This window comes from Ambystoma mexicanum, chromosome 1q (genome assembly GCF_040938575.1).
Source record: "Ambystoma mexicanum isolate Mex_15411 chromosome 1q, UKY_AmexF1_1, whole genome shotgun sequence".
NCBI lineage: Eukaryota > Metazoa > Chordata > Amphibia > Caudata > Ambystomatidae > Ambystoma > Ambystoma mexicanum.
Window position 1 is genome coordinate 1,179,533,157 of NC_090922.1, and position 16,671 is coordinate 1,179,549,827.

Here is a 16,671-nt window from a genome sequence, read left to right on the forward strand (position 1 = left end):
TTACAAATCTTCATACATAAAAAGTCAATATCTATACAGGAGGTGAATGTATAGGTGAGTGCAGGGCTGTTAAGGGCGAGGGCAAAATCGCGAACAAAGGTATCAAAATCTATACATAGGTGTAGAAAGTGCAGCTAGATACAAGGGTTATTGGAGTTGAGGTGGCTGATGAGGTGTCTTCTAAAGTGCAAATATGGTTGGTCAGCTCTTAGGTTGTGTGGCAGAGAATTCCAGAGCTTGGCAGCTTTCACCGGGAAACTGTTCCCGCCAATGGTGGACAGTTTGAATCTGGGAATTATCAGACGGTTGGAGTTGATGGTTCTTGTTTGTCGGATGGAGGACTTTCTCTTTACCTTGTCCATCAGATAACTGGGGGCGGCATTGTTGAGGGCTTTATGGGTTAGGGAGGCCAACTTTAGTTTGATTTTGTTGTCTGTGGAGAGCCATTTCTGTTGGTGTCTGGTGGCTGAGATATGATCTCTCTTGTTAATGCCGAGGGCAGCTCTCAAGGCATTATTTTGTAGGATTTGAAGCCTGTGGATAATGGCTTTGTTAGCACCGCTATAGAGGGCATTACAATAATCGAGCCTAGATAGTATGAGTGCTCTTGCCAGGATCAAGCAGCTGTCATTGGAGAGGAATGGTCTGCCTGCCCTTATTAATTTGCAAGTGTACGCAGTGGTAGATGCTAGTGAGTTGACCTGTTTGGTGAATGACATAGTGGCATCCAGATAAAAGCCAAGGGTTTTTACTTCCCTGGATACTCTGATGAGATTGCCATCTATGTTGAATTCGGCATATTCAAGGCCTAGTTTGTTGATATTAGCAGGGGTACCTAAGATGATGAGCTCTGTCTTGTTGTCATTCAGGCATAGACCATGAGAAGCCATCCATGCCTGAATGATGAGATATACCCTGTTCACCAACTCACTGTCCTTACTATGATCCCCTGAAAGTGGGAGGAGAATCTGAGTGTCATCAGCATAGTTAGTGTAGGTGACACCCAGATGGTCCAGATCGTCGAAAAGAGGTTTGGTGAAGATGTTATATAGTGTGGGGGAGACACATGAGCCCTGCGGGACTCCGCAAGTAATAAGAGAGGGGTCTGCTGCTGCTGAAGGGGGGGGAAGACTCTCATGGTTCTCTCACTCAGAAAAGATTCAATCCATTTGATAGCTTCTGGGGAGAAATGGGCAGCTGAGTCAAGGTGTTTGCAGAGGACCTTGTGGTCGACAAGGTCGAAAGCCGCGGAGAGGTCGAGTAGGAGGAGGAGTGCTGTCTTACCCTTGTCCCTCAGATCATCAATTTGGGTTTTCAGATCAATAAGGGCTGTTTCCGTGCCGTGTAATGGGCGGAAACCTGATTGTCTGGGGCCTAGTAACTTATGTAGTTCTAGGTATTTTTGAATCTGGACATAGGCAACTTTGTCCAAGATTTTCAGTAGGAAAGGTACCGTTGTGATGGGCCGGTAGTTGGTGGGGATGAGGGGATCAAGCGTCTGTTTTTTGAGGAGGGGGAGCACCCAAGATTGTTTTAAGTTGGATGGGATACTGCCTGAGGAGAAAGAGGCGTTTATGAGTTTAGAGATAAAGGGCGACAGGTCTCTGGCTGCGTCCTTTATTATGTGTGCAGTGCAGATATCGCCTTTGCAGTTTGATGGTTTAAGAGAGAGGATGATTTTCTCAACCTCCAGGGTGGTGGTTTTAGAGAAGGTGAATGAGTTGGTGTGTGTACCTGGTGAGGCATTGGGCGGAGAAGGAGGGTTAGTGAGGTTTAGGGAGTCTTTTTTTTTTTTTAGTTGAATTTTATTTTGTAAGGTGTTTATTTTATTTGCTAGTGCTTGTTGGATGTCTGTACACCAGGTCTGGTTCTTAGTGCAGGTATCGGGTGTGACAATGGGTGACTCAAGTTCCTTCAGTATGGAAAAGAGCTCCCTCATACTTGAGTTGGAATTGGCAATGCGGATGTTATAGGAATTTCGTTTAGCTAAGCAGATTTCAGCTTTGTAGTGACGAGAAATCGTGTCAAGGGTGGCTTTCTTATCACTGGAGGGGCATAATTTCCAGTCATCTTCACATTTACGCTTTTTTAGGCGGAGGGCTTTGAGTTCGGGTGTGTACCATTTGTTTAAATGGGTTTTTGGCTTGCTGGTGCGAAGTTTGAGTGGGGCAATTTTGTCCATGGTAGTTAACATGATTTTATTATATTCGTGAACTAGTGTGTTGGGATCTAGATTGTCAGGCAATGCGTTTAGGGTTGGAAGGATAGCTGGGATGATTTTTTCTACTGAGATATTTTTGTTTCTTGTGAGGCAGGGTGGTGCAAGTGACACAGTTGTGGTAGGTGGTCTAGAGGTCAGTAGGTTGAATGAGACCAGCGAATGGTCGGTCCAGGTTAGTGGTGTGGTGGCGGAGATGACCGCTGAGCAATTAGCATCAGCAACCCAGTCTAGGGTTCTACCCTTCAGGTGGGTGGGTAGGTTGACTTTTTGTGAGAGTCCGAGTGATGAGATCGTATTGGCTATGGTAGAGGCATGTATGTCTGCAGGGTCGTTGAACCCAAAGTTAAGGTCCCCTAGTAGTAGTTGTGAGGAGGTTTTCGCGTTGTTAGAAATTAGGTTATGTAGATCTTCCTCAAAGGTTCCGAGTGGACCTGGTGGTCTGTAGATCAGGTGGATAGTGAGCGATTGGGTGTTATTTATGGGGAGTTTGGCAGTGAGGGATTCACACGATTGCAGAGTTTGGGTCGGGGCTAGTCTGAGAGCTAAGCTTACTTTAGATATGATGGCGATGCCACCGCCCCGGTTACCTACCCGGTCCTGCCTAGATATAGTGTAGCCATCTGGGATGGCCAGCATTAGAGATGGGCATGCTGCATTGTGGAGCCACGTTTCAGTTAGGGCAATAAAGTCTAATTTATCTTTGATAATTAGGTCTGCTATATCAAGGGCATGTGCGACCAATGATCTGGTATTGAGGAGAGCTCCTTTGTAGGAGTGTACATCCGTTTTTACCGAGATGTTTGTATGAATGATGGGTTTGTACTTGGTTATGGGGATGGCGGTGCCTATGGTGGAACTTTTGGCTTCGCATTTGGAATCAGACAGGAGTCCTCGGGGGCGGCTCATAAAGTTTAGAGAGTCTAGCGCGAAGTTTGTTGTTTCTTTCGGTGGTAGGCGAAAGTTATAGGTCCTGACTTGTAATGATATTTTTGGTGGGAGGGGTCAGGATAGTACCTAGTTGTGTAGGAGTCGTTGGTGAGACTGGTGCCTGGCTGGGAGGGGGAGGCTCCTGAGTCAGTATCCTGGATGGGAATGTCTGGGGATGCGGGCGTGGCCATTACACAGAAGATGAGTAATATAGTTAGCATTTTCTGCAGTACTGCGCTGGCGTTGTGAGAGCAGAGTGGGAGTAGCAATGTAAGTGTGATCTGGGAGATGGGGTGGGCAGGGCGAGAAGCAATACAATCACGTAACTCCTAGATTCAAATAGCACAGTGGCAAAAATGCAGTGGGGTAATACCTAGATTCAAATAGCGCATTTAGGCAAAAAATGCAATGGGGTAATACCTAGATTCAAATAGCGCATTTAGGCAAAAAATGCAATGGGGTAACACCTAGATTCAGAGTAGCACATTTAGGCAAAAAATGCAATGGGGTAATACCTAGATTCAAATAGCGCATTTAGGCAAAAAATGCAATGGGGTAATACCTAGATTCAAATAGCACAGTTTGGCAAAAATGCAGTGGGGTAACACCTAGGTTCAGAGTAGCACATTTAGGCAAAAAATGCAATGGGGTAATACCTAGATACAAATGGCACATTTGGGCAAAAATGCAATGGGGTAACACCTAGATTCAAGTAGCACATTTAGGCAAAAAATGCAATGGGGTAATACCTAGATTCAAATAGCGCATTTAGGCAAAAAATGCAATGGGGTAATACCTAGATTCAAATAGCACATTTGGGCAAAAATGCAGTAGGGTAACATCTAACAGTCCAGTGGTACACACGGGTTGTGCACTTTGGTTACTATTTCTTGGGGTGTCACAGGCACATAATGCTGGAGACAATGGGTAGCTGGGGGTAGTGCAGTAGTGTTGGCCAAAGGTTACCTGGAATAGGATGGGCATAGGGTATGGCAGACGGCAGACTCAGGCATAAACAGGCACAGAAACAGGAGAAGTCTTGACTCCCGTGGTCCTTGAAGGGAGTGGGCTGGCTTCGCCTGCCGGTAGCCAGTGGGTGAGGAGATGGGCCCAGTAGCCAATCGGGAGGCTGCTGGTGGCCTAAATGGGCATGTGAAGCTGCAGGCAAGAAAGGGAGGCCATCTTGGAATGGCTTAGTGCCTCGTGTAGGCGAATGGCGGCGGAGGCTTTTAGGAGGCTTTTTTTAAAGCAGCCTCAACGGAGATGCACATCACTAGCTGGAATCAGTGATTGCGCACGCATGGAAAAATGCGGGATGAAAGCACATTTAAATATAAATTTAGCGCGGGTGCTTCTGGTTGTTGGAGAAGATGCCTTGCCTTAAATTTGAGCTACATTTTGAGTTTATATCTTCAAAAAGATTTTGCTTCACTCAGGTAAATTCCGAGAATAAATGGAGGAAGTCTATACAGTTCCTAGTGCGTTACACACTGATGTTGGTGTTTAAAGTTATGGTACGGTTTTGAGCTGCTTTGCCATATTATATTTTCTGTGATGTGTAAATCGTATGTATGGTTTTAGTTCTAGCTAAACGTTACAAATTGTTACTTTTGCTTCAATTAACAGGATATGGAGGAGGATTTAATGAAAGGGAAAATGTTGAATATATAGAAAGAGAAGAATCCGATGGTGAATATGATGAGGTATTGTTTTGTTCCTTGTCTTCATTGTATGTGGTTTCCAAAGGCTGGTTATTTGATCATAACCAGACACAGGACACTTATTTTCTAAGGGGCCAAAATGTTTGCTTTGTCCTGGAACTGCAGGGTTTGCTTCTAGTAACCCACAACATAATTTTGCTTCATTGATTGTAAGTCCCACAAAATATTTTGCTTCGTAAAAGGACTGGAAACTAATAATATTGATGGAACATGATTATGTAAAAATGTCCCAATGGCTTTATGCGCTTTCATTTGACTGGCCATTTTTCCTCTGCGCTCTGAGTGAGAAACCATACATAATAAAGGACTGACCACGATCCAACCAGAGGTTGGACCAAACACTTTTTCTCAGCCAGGACATTCAAGGGGAGGTGCTTATACTCTGCAATAGAAATGCACCACACTGAAAAATGTGTACTGTTGATGGCATTGCACATCCCTCAAAGCTCAAATTTGCTATAATAAAAACGCAAGTGTGTTGGTGAACGGGGCCTAGTCTGGCCCTTCAAACTGTTTTGCAGCTCTTGGTGGTAACCAATACATTCATTTTGTAATTTATTATAGCGTCATAATTATGGTCCCACAGTGCTTATGGTTGAAAGCGGGCATGTTTGGGAGATGCTATTATGCAGGTGTGCATTTCAGATATGAAAGTTATTCGAGGGTGGCCAAGACCCTGATAACCCATATCTAAATGCAGTGTGTATAGGCACAGAAGAGGAATACTATGGATTTTTTTTGGGGGGGGGGGGGCTTGTGTTTAAGGAGATAGTTATGTGGGAAGCTACAGTTCGTTTTGAAGAAATCAGACCTTTCTTGTGGATTAAGCAGTGAGTGATGAGAGGCCTGTTGGCTGATGTGCAGCCAGTGGAGTCTTCTGAGTGCAGGGGGTGGGGTGGGGGTTGTTCTCTGGGGGAGTGTGCACGGAGATTTGCTGCAGTGTTTTGAACCAGTTGGAGCCTTATTTTTCTTGTATGTGTCTAGGTGTGCCCATCTAGCAGGAGTTGCCCAGGGTTGCTAGTTAGTGAGGTTCCCATCAATGGCTATGTTGAAGTAATGTTTGGAGAGAGTCTCCCAGTGCCTGGGATACAATGCAGAAGAGCTGAGTTTAAGGGTTGGTTAGCCAGTGTTGTTCCAGGTGATGGTTGAGGGTTTTGAGAAATTTGAGGCACGGGTTGAACCACCACCGGGGAGGGGCCCTGTGCGGTGGGACGTGGGGATTGTGGGTGTTAGAGCAGCCATTGGTTGAAAAGCTCTGGGTCGGGGACGTGGGGATTGTGGGTGTTAGAGCAGCCATTGGTTGAAAAGCTCTGGGTCGGGGGGGGGGAGGGGAGGGAGATTCCTCCCTGGGTGGGAGGATTGGAAAGGGAGGCGAGTAGGGCAGAAGAAATATCATGGCAGATGTTTACCTTGTTCCAGAATGGGATCCTGGGAAGGCGGTAGAGGTGGGGAGGGAAAGGTGTTGCTGAGCTGGGGTTGAGAAGGTAGCCGAGAGGTGGGTGAAGGCAGAGGAGAGCAGGTTGGCACGAGCTGAACGCCATCTAAATTGTTACCTGCAATGTGGGTGGGGCCAGATATGTGTTGGGTCAGATAAGGGCTTCCATGTTACATATGGATCAGTGGTGGGGAGAAAAAGGAACACGGGATAATAATAAAATGCATTTGTCATGCAGGGCCCATCTTGCCAACAGAGGAACACACTGCAGGCATGATATCTCACTAGACCTGCAGGAAATAATTCCTTTGTTCTATAATTGATCAGAGGAATGCAATCGCCCTGTGGTGACGGATGACGCAATATTATCCGTGCTTTCTGTAAAAGGGTGTCACCATAGCACATTTGCTATTTGGTGAAATGCTGCCAAAGGCTAACCATGCACATACAACTTTTATTTGCCCTTTATTCCATGCAAGGATACCCAGCAAGGAGGACCAGGACAATGCCCAGGAAGTGCATCCAGCCATTAAAGCTGTGGAAAGCAAGGATAAGACCATGGCCCCATCCAGTACAGACAAACCTGATACTATAAAAATCACCCCATTTTCCTAGCAAATCCTACAGCAATTTCAGCTCAGAAACTGATTTGAGGCATGCACAGGATCGCCCCTAGATATGGGTTGGTGCAAGACATTCCTCCAATCGCACTAGACTATGGTATTTGTGCTGGCCCAAAAGGTCTGAGTAAGACATTAGTAACTCAATGATTGCCATACTGTTACATAGAGTTACTAATACGATCACTGTCTGCACCATTGGAGCAGCCAGAGCCTACTCGACAAATCACCCAGGGACCGAAATTGGATGCTTGAAAAGCATCCATGTGCTTGGAGCCATATGCGCTAATGTAGAACTACACATGAAGTCCGTGGCAGGGTGAAGTCTGAAGCACCTCTGACGCAAAAGTAAGATCTGAGCCAGTCAAACCAAGAGGGAAAAGTGAAAGGTTGAGGGGGACCCCAAAAAAGTTATGGTTTTTGGGGTTCTGCTAACATTCCCCAAAGAATTTTGATTGAATTGTAAAGTGCAGTAGGCAGGTAATGGTGATGCAGAACTATAGTTTAACAAACTGCCAAAACCGGGGGGGGGGGGGTGGGGGCTGTGGAATATTCTAATTGTGTGGACATAAGTTTCCGAGCAACTCTGGCGAGGGTGCCCGAGCTAACCCAAGGGGTGTTGGGTAGAGTTCAAATTGTGCATTTTAAATCCCACTCTGTGAACAATTGGGTAAAAAGCCACACAGTATCAGATATGTATGGTAACCTGAAAAAAATCGAATGGATTAAGGTACTCTACAGTGCAAACAAGCATTTTCATGATTCTTCACACAATGTGCCAGTACGGACAAAGCCAGCATCAACATGTTTTTATACTTTTATTCTGTTAGCACCAATATGAAAGGATTGCCATACAAGAACATTCTACTGTTTGATTTGCGTGCAATACGGTACGAAAATATGCTGGCATATGCTAGTATTGCCCACTTAAGAACATACTCCTCCTGGCTTTGCCATTCAAGCTGCAATGCCGCAAAGAGAAAACGTGTCCAGGCTGGCTGGACCAATGTAGGCCAATATGCCCACATAATAACTTTTACTTTATTCTTGATGCCCGAATGCTGTGCCACAGTAACGTAATATAGGCAGACTGGCTTCAACATAGTCTCGCTACGTAACTACTTGTTTTTAATTTACCATGGGCACCTAGTACAACATTCCCATCCATGCCACAGTAAGAATTTTTCCAGTGAGCCCTGCTTTCCTCTGCTTCTAATCTGCAGCACCTGGCACAAACGCACATTCCCTTTCTTCTTAACCAGGCTACCGTGCACTCGTTCCCATAAGCTATATGCGCTTAACCATACACTTGCTAATTCATACACTTTCACGAATGCAACCATAAACTCATATATTCATACTTTACTGTTTGTTCCTTCCCTGCAGCCTGTGTATGGACTTGGATCAGCCGGACTCCTCCTGGCATGAATGCTGTCCAGTTTTTGAATAAAACTAAACCGAAACGGGGAGTGCTTCCTAGTTCTGTACGTGCAAGGATGCGCAGGACAACCCCAACGCACATGCACAACTGCAGGAGTCCAGGCTGCATGCCCATTTTTGGATACGCTAACCCTGGCAACACTTTAAAGCAATATTTAGAAAATATTTAGCTGCCTTTGAAAAATTCTTACATTTCCACTGTCAAGTAGCCCATTTCTATATAATTCCACTCTGCTCCCCCACTATAGCCTAATGGTGAACATTTTGGACATCTTCAAATAATTTCCGGCAAACCCATTGTATTGTGTTACTTCTACGTTTTTAAGAACCCAGAACCCGCATTGCTTTGTACTGATTGGCTCGGAAAATTGGCATGCATTATTTCTCTATTTTGTTTGTGTGCAATCTATCAAATGAGCATTTCTTTCTAAATCAAGTAGCAGCATCTTTTTGATAATGTCATTTTGGGATGACTTAAGGTTACTAAATTACATCTTTCCATGTCCCCCCGCTTCCCCCTTACACTTTCAGTTTGGCCGCAAAAAGAAAAAATACAGAGGAAAACCAGTTGTTCCAAAGATTGTTGCAAAGCCGGAAGTAAAGGAATCGGAGGAGGAGGAGGAGGAAGAGGAAGATGAAGATGCAGATCTCTCCAAATATAAACTGGATGATGTATACATTTATTGCTTTTCTAAACTTTTATCTGATCTTGTTACTGAAATTGTGTTTAGGCAAATGCATAATTTTTTTTGAATATGTTCAATCTGGATATTACTGTCGCCTCGACATTAGTATCCACTGTTCTACCCAGTATTTCAACAGAGATGATACATGGTGGCAGTTGAGCAGGATTGTTGATAATTTGCTACTCTCGTGTTGTCTAAAGGCAGCAGTACTGAATTGCTTAGTAGTCGGTTGTATCTGCGCTTGTCTCCAAATTCGATTCAGTGTTTTTTAAATCACTTTCTATTAAGGCAATGCCAACCACTGACCTCGATAGGCGTGCTAACACACCTGTCGAAAGGAAGCCGAACCTCCCGGTAAGTAACGTGGACAGAGCAACAAGGCTTACATCACTGTGGATACAGGCTGACACAAAGATTTAATTAGTCTACGCGTCTTTAGAAAGTACACTACAGATACTGAAAATATATCTGGTCACATAAGTAGTTATGGTATATAACCACCAGTATATTAAACCTTTCCCAACTCGGGGCAAAGAATTCCAAGAATTAAGACTTTTTGGCAACAGTTACCGTCGCAGGGGGAAAATATTTACTGTCACCAAAAGTAGCTTCACTGTTCCAATGCAATTACTATTGGAGAAATGCAAATCACAGGTGCATATGAGACTATTAATATGTTGAGCGAGTATCTTCAGAACAACCTGAGCAAAAGTTTTCACTTTAAATTAAATGCATATCCTTATGAAATGGTACGTTCTTGCCATTTGCGCACTGTCAATCTTCAGTCCTTTTCAGAAGTGAGCATCCACGTCCAACGCTTTTAAATCTACGAATATAGTCCGGTTAAGTCTTTTTCTTCTCACCACAACTCGACTTCTCAGAGGGTGATGGCCATAAATGTCTTTTTGTTCATGTCTGAACTGTGCAAGTAGTACTCATTTAGAAACACACTAGGCACTTTGTAAATTGCACTGCTTGTTCATTTAATGTTATTGGTTACGCCCATTGGTTAACACGTGCTTCGGCTCTGATGCCTTTATCAAAACTGGACATATGCTACTTATGAGGGGTTGGAGAATGGTAGGGTTAAACGGTGAGAAACCTGATAAAAGAAGAAGCAAAAGACTACACAAGAAAAAAGTTTTGGGGGCATTTAGAACTCCACGTCATGTTATTTCATTAGCATCCTAGCGGCCTGATCACTTTTTCTATTGTTTTACATATATGTAATGTTTGTGAAACATGCTAACAACCCAATGGAGTTAATAATGTTTAAACAGTTTCACCTCAAGATGATAATCATTGCAATGATTATATAGCGTTTGGCCATTGTTCATTTGCCCATGACTTACTGCCAATATTCCTATTTGGGCAAAACTGTGAGTAATAAAAAAAACTACTCCTGTCGTAATGCTGATGCATTACTCACCCGAAGTATTCAAGAAATGCTTCATGCAAAAATGTTCCTGTCCTGGGTTAATCCCTCGATCCCATGAGATACCAACATATACATCATGACATTCCTCCTCAAAAATATTTTGGTCTTGGCAGTTGCGTCTGGCCCTGACACATTCTCCCACGGGTATATTGCTCACCACTGTAAAATGGTGACCACTCACGGCATACAACGTGGAGTTCACCTGTTATTTTCGTAAATGTCCTGGTTTTCAATTCATTACCTACCACATAATCTGTACATCCAAGAAATGTATCTCCTTTCCACTATGAGTGAGGCTAGCAGAACATGGATCTTACATGAACCTAGCGAACCAATGTTGCTTGGTCACTATACCTGGTTGCTCCAGAGTGTTTCTCAAGCAATTTGGTATATGATTATATTAAGAGAATCGAGAGCTTAACCTGGAACAGAAATGGGGAAACCTAATTCACTTTTTTGTTTTGTTGCATGAAGCATTTCTTGAATAATTTCGGGTGAGTAATGCACCAGCATTATGACAGGTGACCATTTTATTACTCCGTTCTGCCCAAATAGGAATGGGGGCAGTAGTTGAAAGTCATGCAAATGAACAATGAGCGAATGCTATCTAATCAATGCAATGATTATCATCTTATGACTTAACATTGGTCAGTGAGGTTAAATTGTTCATGTTTAAACTCCATTGGGTTGTTGGCATGTTTCAGAATGCGTGATTATTTCACAAACTATACATTTGATATATGTAAAACAATAGAAAGATAGTGATCATGATGCTGCTAGGATGCCAATGAAATAACATCACACAGCGTACTAAATTTTCCTAAAACATGTTTTCCTTTTGTCTTTTGATTTCTCGCTGCTTAATCCTACCCTACTCCAACCCCTCATTCTGCCTGGTTTATGGATATTCTTTGTCATTCATTGTTCATAACTAAGTAGCATATGTCCGGTTTTGATAAAGCATTCAGAGCCGAAACACGCGTTAATGTTATTGGTCAAGTGTCTAGTGTGTCGTTTTTCTGGAGTTTGGGGAACACTCCTCCGACCCTCTGAATGCAACACAGGTCATGGACTAAAGGAATATCCTGTCGCAGGAAGAATATCCATGAATACCCCACCTTATTTAGGACTCTCAGCGAATTTTGCAGGAGGGCTCAAATACAGCTCCCAGACTTCAAGTCGAGTAGGTTTGAAAAGATTTCTCCTGTATCCTCCCTTTCACTGGTTGCCTATTTTTGAATCCAGTCTGCTTAATTTGTCTTTTCTGTGTCAATTCTGTCCACCATCCCCAACTCACACTGGTAGTTCCCAGATATAGGTAGGTGAGATTGTCATAATCGCTTTCCAATGCCGGCTCTAGGAAATGCAATTTACCGTTTATCAGTGGGGGAAAAAAAGACCATATTTTTTAACAAATTTGAAGACCTGACTTCACAAACAGTTTCTGGCAAATTGATTAAGCCCCAGATTGCTATTCACTGCTTCTACCGCAAAAAAGATGTTTAGCTGGTCAGGCTCACTTTTTATTTATACATCCCTGTAACCAGAACCACCCCGCCCCAACGTCATTTTTCAGGCCTCTCTATGTAATGGAATCCTTGCTTTCCCAAGTGCTGGTTTCATGACGCGGGCAACACTCCTTCAGATAAATGCGTTTCTAAATACCTTCACTTGTTCCACAAAATCCAAGTACATACTAAAGGAGTGGAGTGGTACTGATGATGTGGAAGCTGCATTTCATTTCAGTCCCTTGGTTAACACTAATTTGAGCTGCTTTAAATGTTTGCAGGATGATGATGAAGAGGATGAAGAGGAAGACGAAGATAGTGTGGATCTTTCAAAGTATGACCTTGTTGCAAGTGAAGAGGAAGATGAAAATAAGAATAAGAAAGTGACCCGGCTCAGTAGATCGAAGTCCCGATCTTCTCACTCTTCATCCCACTCCTCCTCACACTCGAGCTCAAGGTCTAGGTCCAGGTAAACGGGTACAGGTCAAGGGTAACACCAGGCAAAATGTCAGTATCTACTTAACTTCTTTATTTACCAACTTGGTGTTTCTTAATTGAATTGTTTTGCATTTTATTAAGCTTTAGAAAACCAATAGTAACGACACTAACGTCAAAGCCTGTGTAAAATCTGAGGCTGTGATGCAGGAATACAATTTTTGTTCCGAGTGTGTTCTTCATACTGTAAATGGCTAATTGAAAATTTCAAAATGACTCCATTCAAATGCAGCTAAATGTACTCGCTGGTATTGGAGGATTTTAGTAATGGGGGCATTTATATCTAGTAAAATGCTAAGAAGTGGTGATTTGCAGTGTGCAAATATTGTTTTGCTGACACTTACTTTGTATACCTTCATAGCAGCCTCAACATGTAAGAGCAATTTGTTGCCCCATTCTTTATAAATGTAGCAGTGACAAGCCGTGTACATATACCATGATTTGCAGATTGCCTTCGTTTTACATCTTGCTTATACTTTGTACCTAAATTAGCACTTTCTCGTCCATGCTACATGTATCAAGTAATGCATAAACATGCAGTCATGCACTTTTCTGTATTAGCTTAGTTTTCAACATTGGGATAAATGTTCATGCCCGTTTTAAGTAGTAATTTAATGTAGCCAGGACCGGTGACATCTGACTCCTTAAATGCCTACCGGCTACCACGATATGCCAATCCCTCTCCTACAGCCTGCAGTAACATGGTATGTCCAATGGCGTCTGCACGTGTCCTCTTGGTTGTTTGGATTTATCTCCAGGCAGGGTTGAGTGGGGCATCTAAAGATTCTGTTTCTTTACATAGCAAGGCTCATTTTCCCCCTACCCCTTTACAAACGCTTAACAGGCCTACGCACTTGCACAATCTCAATAATACGAGGCCTAGTAAGATTTGTTGTCTTGTCCTCCCTTCATTCCCCTGCTTGATGGTGTGTTGGGTAGTCTAACATATTTTTAAGTTATTGGTCAATGGGCATGTTTTTGACTTGTTTTCTTTACTATTTTGCATACATTGAGGGTTTTTCTTAACCATGGCGTGGCATTTTTTTTATGCCTGACCCTCGCCAAACCAACATTTATCATTGGAGCTTTGAGTTACTGGCTGCATTCCAGGTTTTTGTTCCTCATTTGTGGAACACACAGCCACACTGGGAGGTTTTATTGTACGAATTGCAGTACTGAATCTCAGTGTTTGAGTTGCCTTTTGGATATCCTTTAGCACAGTTTGTTCATTTGTTCATAACTGCATTTATGAAGTAGTGTTCCTGCTCACAACGGCATGCGTTTCTTGGTACCTGAAGAACTATTCACACCTCACTTGTGCTTTCAGCATTTATTCTGGAATGAGCTTTGGTTGACTATCCTGAATGATAGACCTTAACATTTGATGTTAGAATCTTTCTCCTTCTATAGCTGACAGTGGACTGTAGTGGCGGATCATTTTCCCATTCTTCAATTTGGACAAACATATTTGGCTTCCCCTCCTTCTCAGAAATTGTGATGGAATTTTCTGATCATCCCTTAGTTGAGGGGCATAGATTCCGTAGTCCAACATAGTTAAACGTTCTTTGAGCATTAGCACATATGAGCAATAGTAACTTAGTAAAGATTTTCTGTGAAGTCTCCATGGTGGAACTTGTGTGATAAATGTATCCTTTTATCATGGTGAAATTGCTGCTAACAAGTTCATGCTCCATTTTCAAATGACTCTTAAATCTGCATACCCCCTCACCCCACCTACCTGCCTTTTTTTTTTGTACGCATATATTGTGGTCGGTAATCTTGAGCAAACTGCTCTTCAGCCTTCAACTGTTGCCTCAAAATTCAGTTGAGACATTTCCACCCCCCCCTAAAATATATACTTAATCCATGCAAAGTGATGACTTAGATGGCATGCCTTTGCACCCTGCTTGACTTGGCAACATAATGGCCATGGTTGTGCAGGCCTGTGCACTCCTTATCTTGTCAGATTCTTGTACACAAGACTTCTAATAAGATTTCTAGTGGGGTTATGTTACTACCACTTTGTGCTTGAAGTAACACTGTTGATGGAAGTAATTTCAATCCCCAATGTGGTATATAGTCGGCAGAGTGAAATGGATTTGAACTCTAAAAAAACGTTTGTAAAGACTTAATATCTGGTTAGGGTTTTATAAAATTGACGTAGGGGAGCCTAGGTTGTCTGGGATCTCCAAATCATTGTGGTTCATTCTCATGGCAGTATTTTCTTAGACCTAGTGCCTGCTCTATTTCATAAACCTCCATAAGTTCATATTGCTTCAGATGTACCAAGTTTCCCTAAAACGAGGGTTTTGGGTATGTAATTAATAAAGCCATATTAGGTTTTCTTCTTTACCAGTTAAAATATGAAGCAGAAAATGGCTCCAGATAAGTTTCTGCAGTTGTCATTTAAAAAAAAAAATTGTTTTGAAAGCCTCCGTGGCAAAGCAGGACAATTACAGTAATAGATTATAAATTTGAAGAAGCTTCAACTGTTATGTTTTCTGTTTGGTTATTGGGAGAGTTTGAATTTAAATATTACAAATCTGGTTTTTGATACCTGCATAAAATGTAATTTCTCTTAAAGATCCAGCTCAAAGTCTCCAAAGAAAAGGTCTTACTCAAGCTCTCGCTCATCATCTTCGGATAGAGGCAGAAAACGAAGTCGGTCTGGATCCTCTTCGTCTGGGGATCACAAAAAGCACAGATCAAGATCACGGTCCACAGAAAGGTTTGGGTTTCTGTAGAATAAGAACGATCTATATTTTAGTTGGCGAGTTAATAATAGATTTGAGCTTATTTTTGACATGTCACTTTACTACAGTAACTGGCTTGTACATGTGTTGCACTTTCTCCACACAATGCAAGATTAAAGTAATTTTGAGAGTCATTTCCCTATGACATGCGTTTACCTGTTTCTGTTCTGGCTAATCAATTTTGAACCATTGAAGTGTTTTTTTTCCTGTAACTTAAATCCATGTTTAGATGCCAGTATGTGCTGCTTCATTTTTCTTTCTTTATGTTTTGTAGGCGCCATGGATCATCTGGATCTTCCAATGCGGATTCCCGTTCCAGTATCAAAAAGAAATCTCCTGTTTAATTCATACAATTTCAGTACAGTGCATGAAGTGTTCTAAGAAGGTCTTACTTTGGTTAAGTGGTAAATCTGCTAGTTGAGGTGCATATGTCTGCTTCCTTGGAAAGTGGCTTTTGTCAAGTTATTGGATTTTAAATTAGCATTTTTAAGCCATAACATGCTTCCTTGTGGTGGGTCTTTTGCTAGTTCTTCATTCATGTTTCTAATGACAGAAGCCTTCGCTTCTGGTACTGCTGTAGGCTTTCTCCATGCCCTTCAAAATGTGTTGCCAAAAAGCTTTCGCGTTTCCATAAAGACATACTGGCAAGAATGACGATGCAGAATGATTCCAAACAAATGATACCCACACGCTATATGCTTTCATGGCTTAAAATGCTTATGGCGGCATGTGTTTTAAGTGCAACAGCAGAGAAAGATCTGTTGTTTTTAGTGTCCATTTGGCTGAAATTAGAGGTAGAAATCTCAAACATTGGGTGTCTGGCATCACGTAGTAAGGTAAGTATATTTGGGAATTTTCAAAAGTGACATTGAATATTAATGTTAGCACTTTACATTTGCTTGCTCTGTTTTTGCCATTTGGTTTCCCATCTTGATAGCAGACCTATTTCCTTAATCAATTTGGACATTTTAATTTTTGACGCTGGTTGTTTATCGGCGAAAAATGTAGAAAAGAAATAGGAAAGAAATGCTGTATTCCATTTCCCATGATAATGTGTAGATGGCACAATGAAAATAATTCTTTAAGAAATTGTGCCTCTAGTTTCTTGAGTCTTCCTCTGAAATCTAAGGCTACCTGTGTTTATAATTGAACAGTGTGTACATACAAAATTGTATTTCCTTACTAAGTAAATTCTACATTAATCACATTGGAGTTTTATTTGTTTTTTTTTGTCCCACAATAGCTTATGATTTGGTTTTGTAGACAAAATGTAAATTAAACCTGAGTCAAGCGTGTGCCGAGTCCTGGTATTCCACCTCTTATTTTGTGTGCCAAACCAATGTGCTGCTCCTTTATCTGGGTGTCCTTGTAACCTATTAATGTTGCTTGTCTAGCCATTGTCATGACTGACAACTTCTGAAGCTCTG

General features: G+C 42.2%; 1 protein-coding gene across 1 annotated transcript in view; it reads left to right on the forward strand.

Moving 5' to 3' along the window:
* ZRANB2 (zinc finger RANBP2-type containing 2) overlaps positions 1-16,451 on the forward strand; it is a 59,520-nt gene extending 43,069 nt beyond the window's left edge. Inside the window, exons 5-9 of the mRNA XM_069641915.1 lie at positions 4,775-4,851; positions 8,896-9,036; positions 12,278-12,465; positions 15,076-15,219; positions 15,519-16,451. Of these exons, the coding sequence (XP_069498016.1) occupies positions 4,775-4,851; positions 8,896-9,036; positions 12,278-12,465; positions 15,076-15,219; positions 15,519-15,588 (620 nt within the window). The 3' untranslated portion in view covers positions 15,589-16,451. The remainder of the gene's footprint in view (positions 1-4,774; positions 4,852-8,895; positions 9,037-12,277; positions 12,466-15,075; positions 15,220-15,518) is intronic.
* The last annotated feature ends 220 nt before the right edge of the window (positions 16,452-16,671 follow it).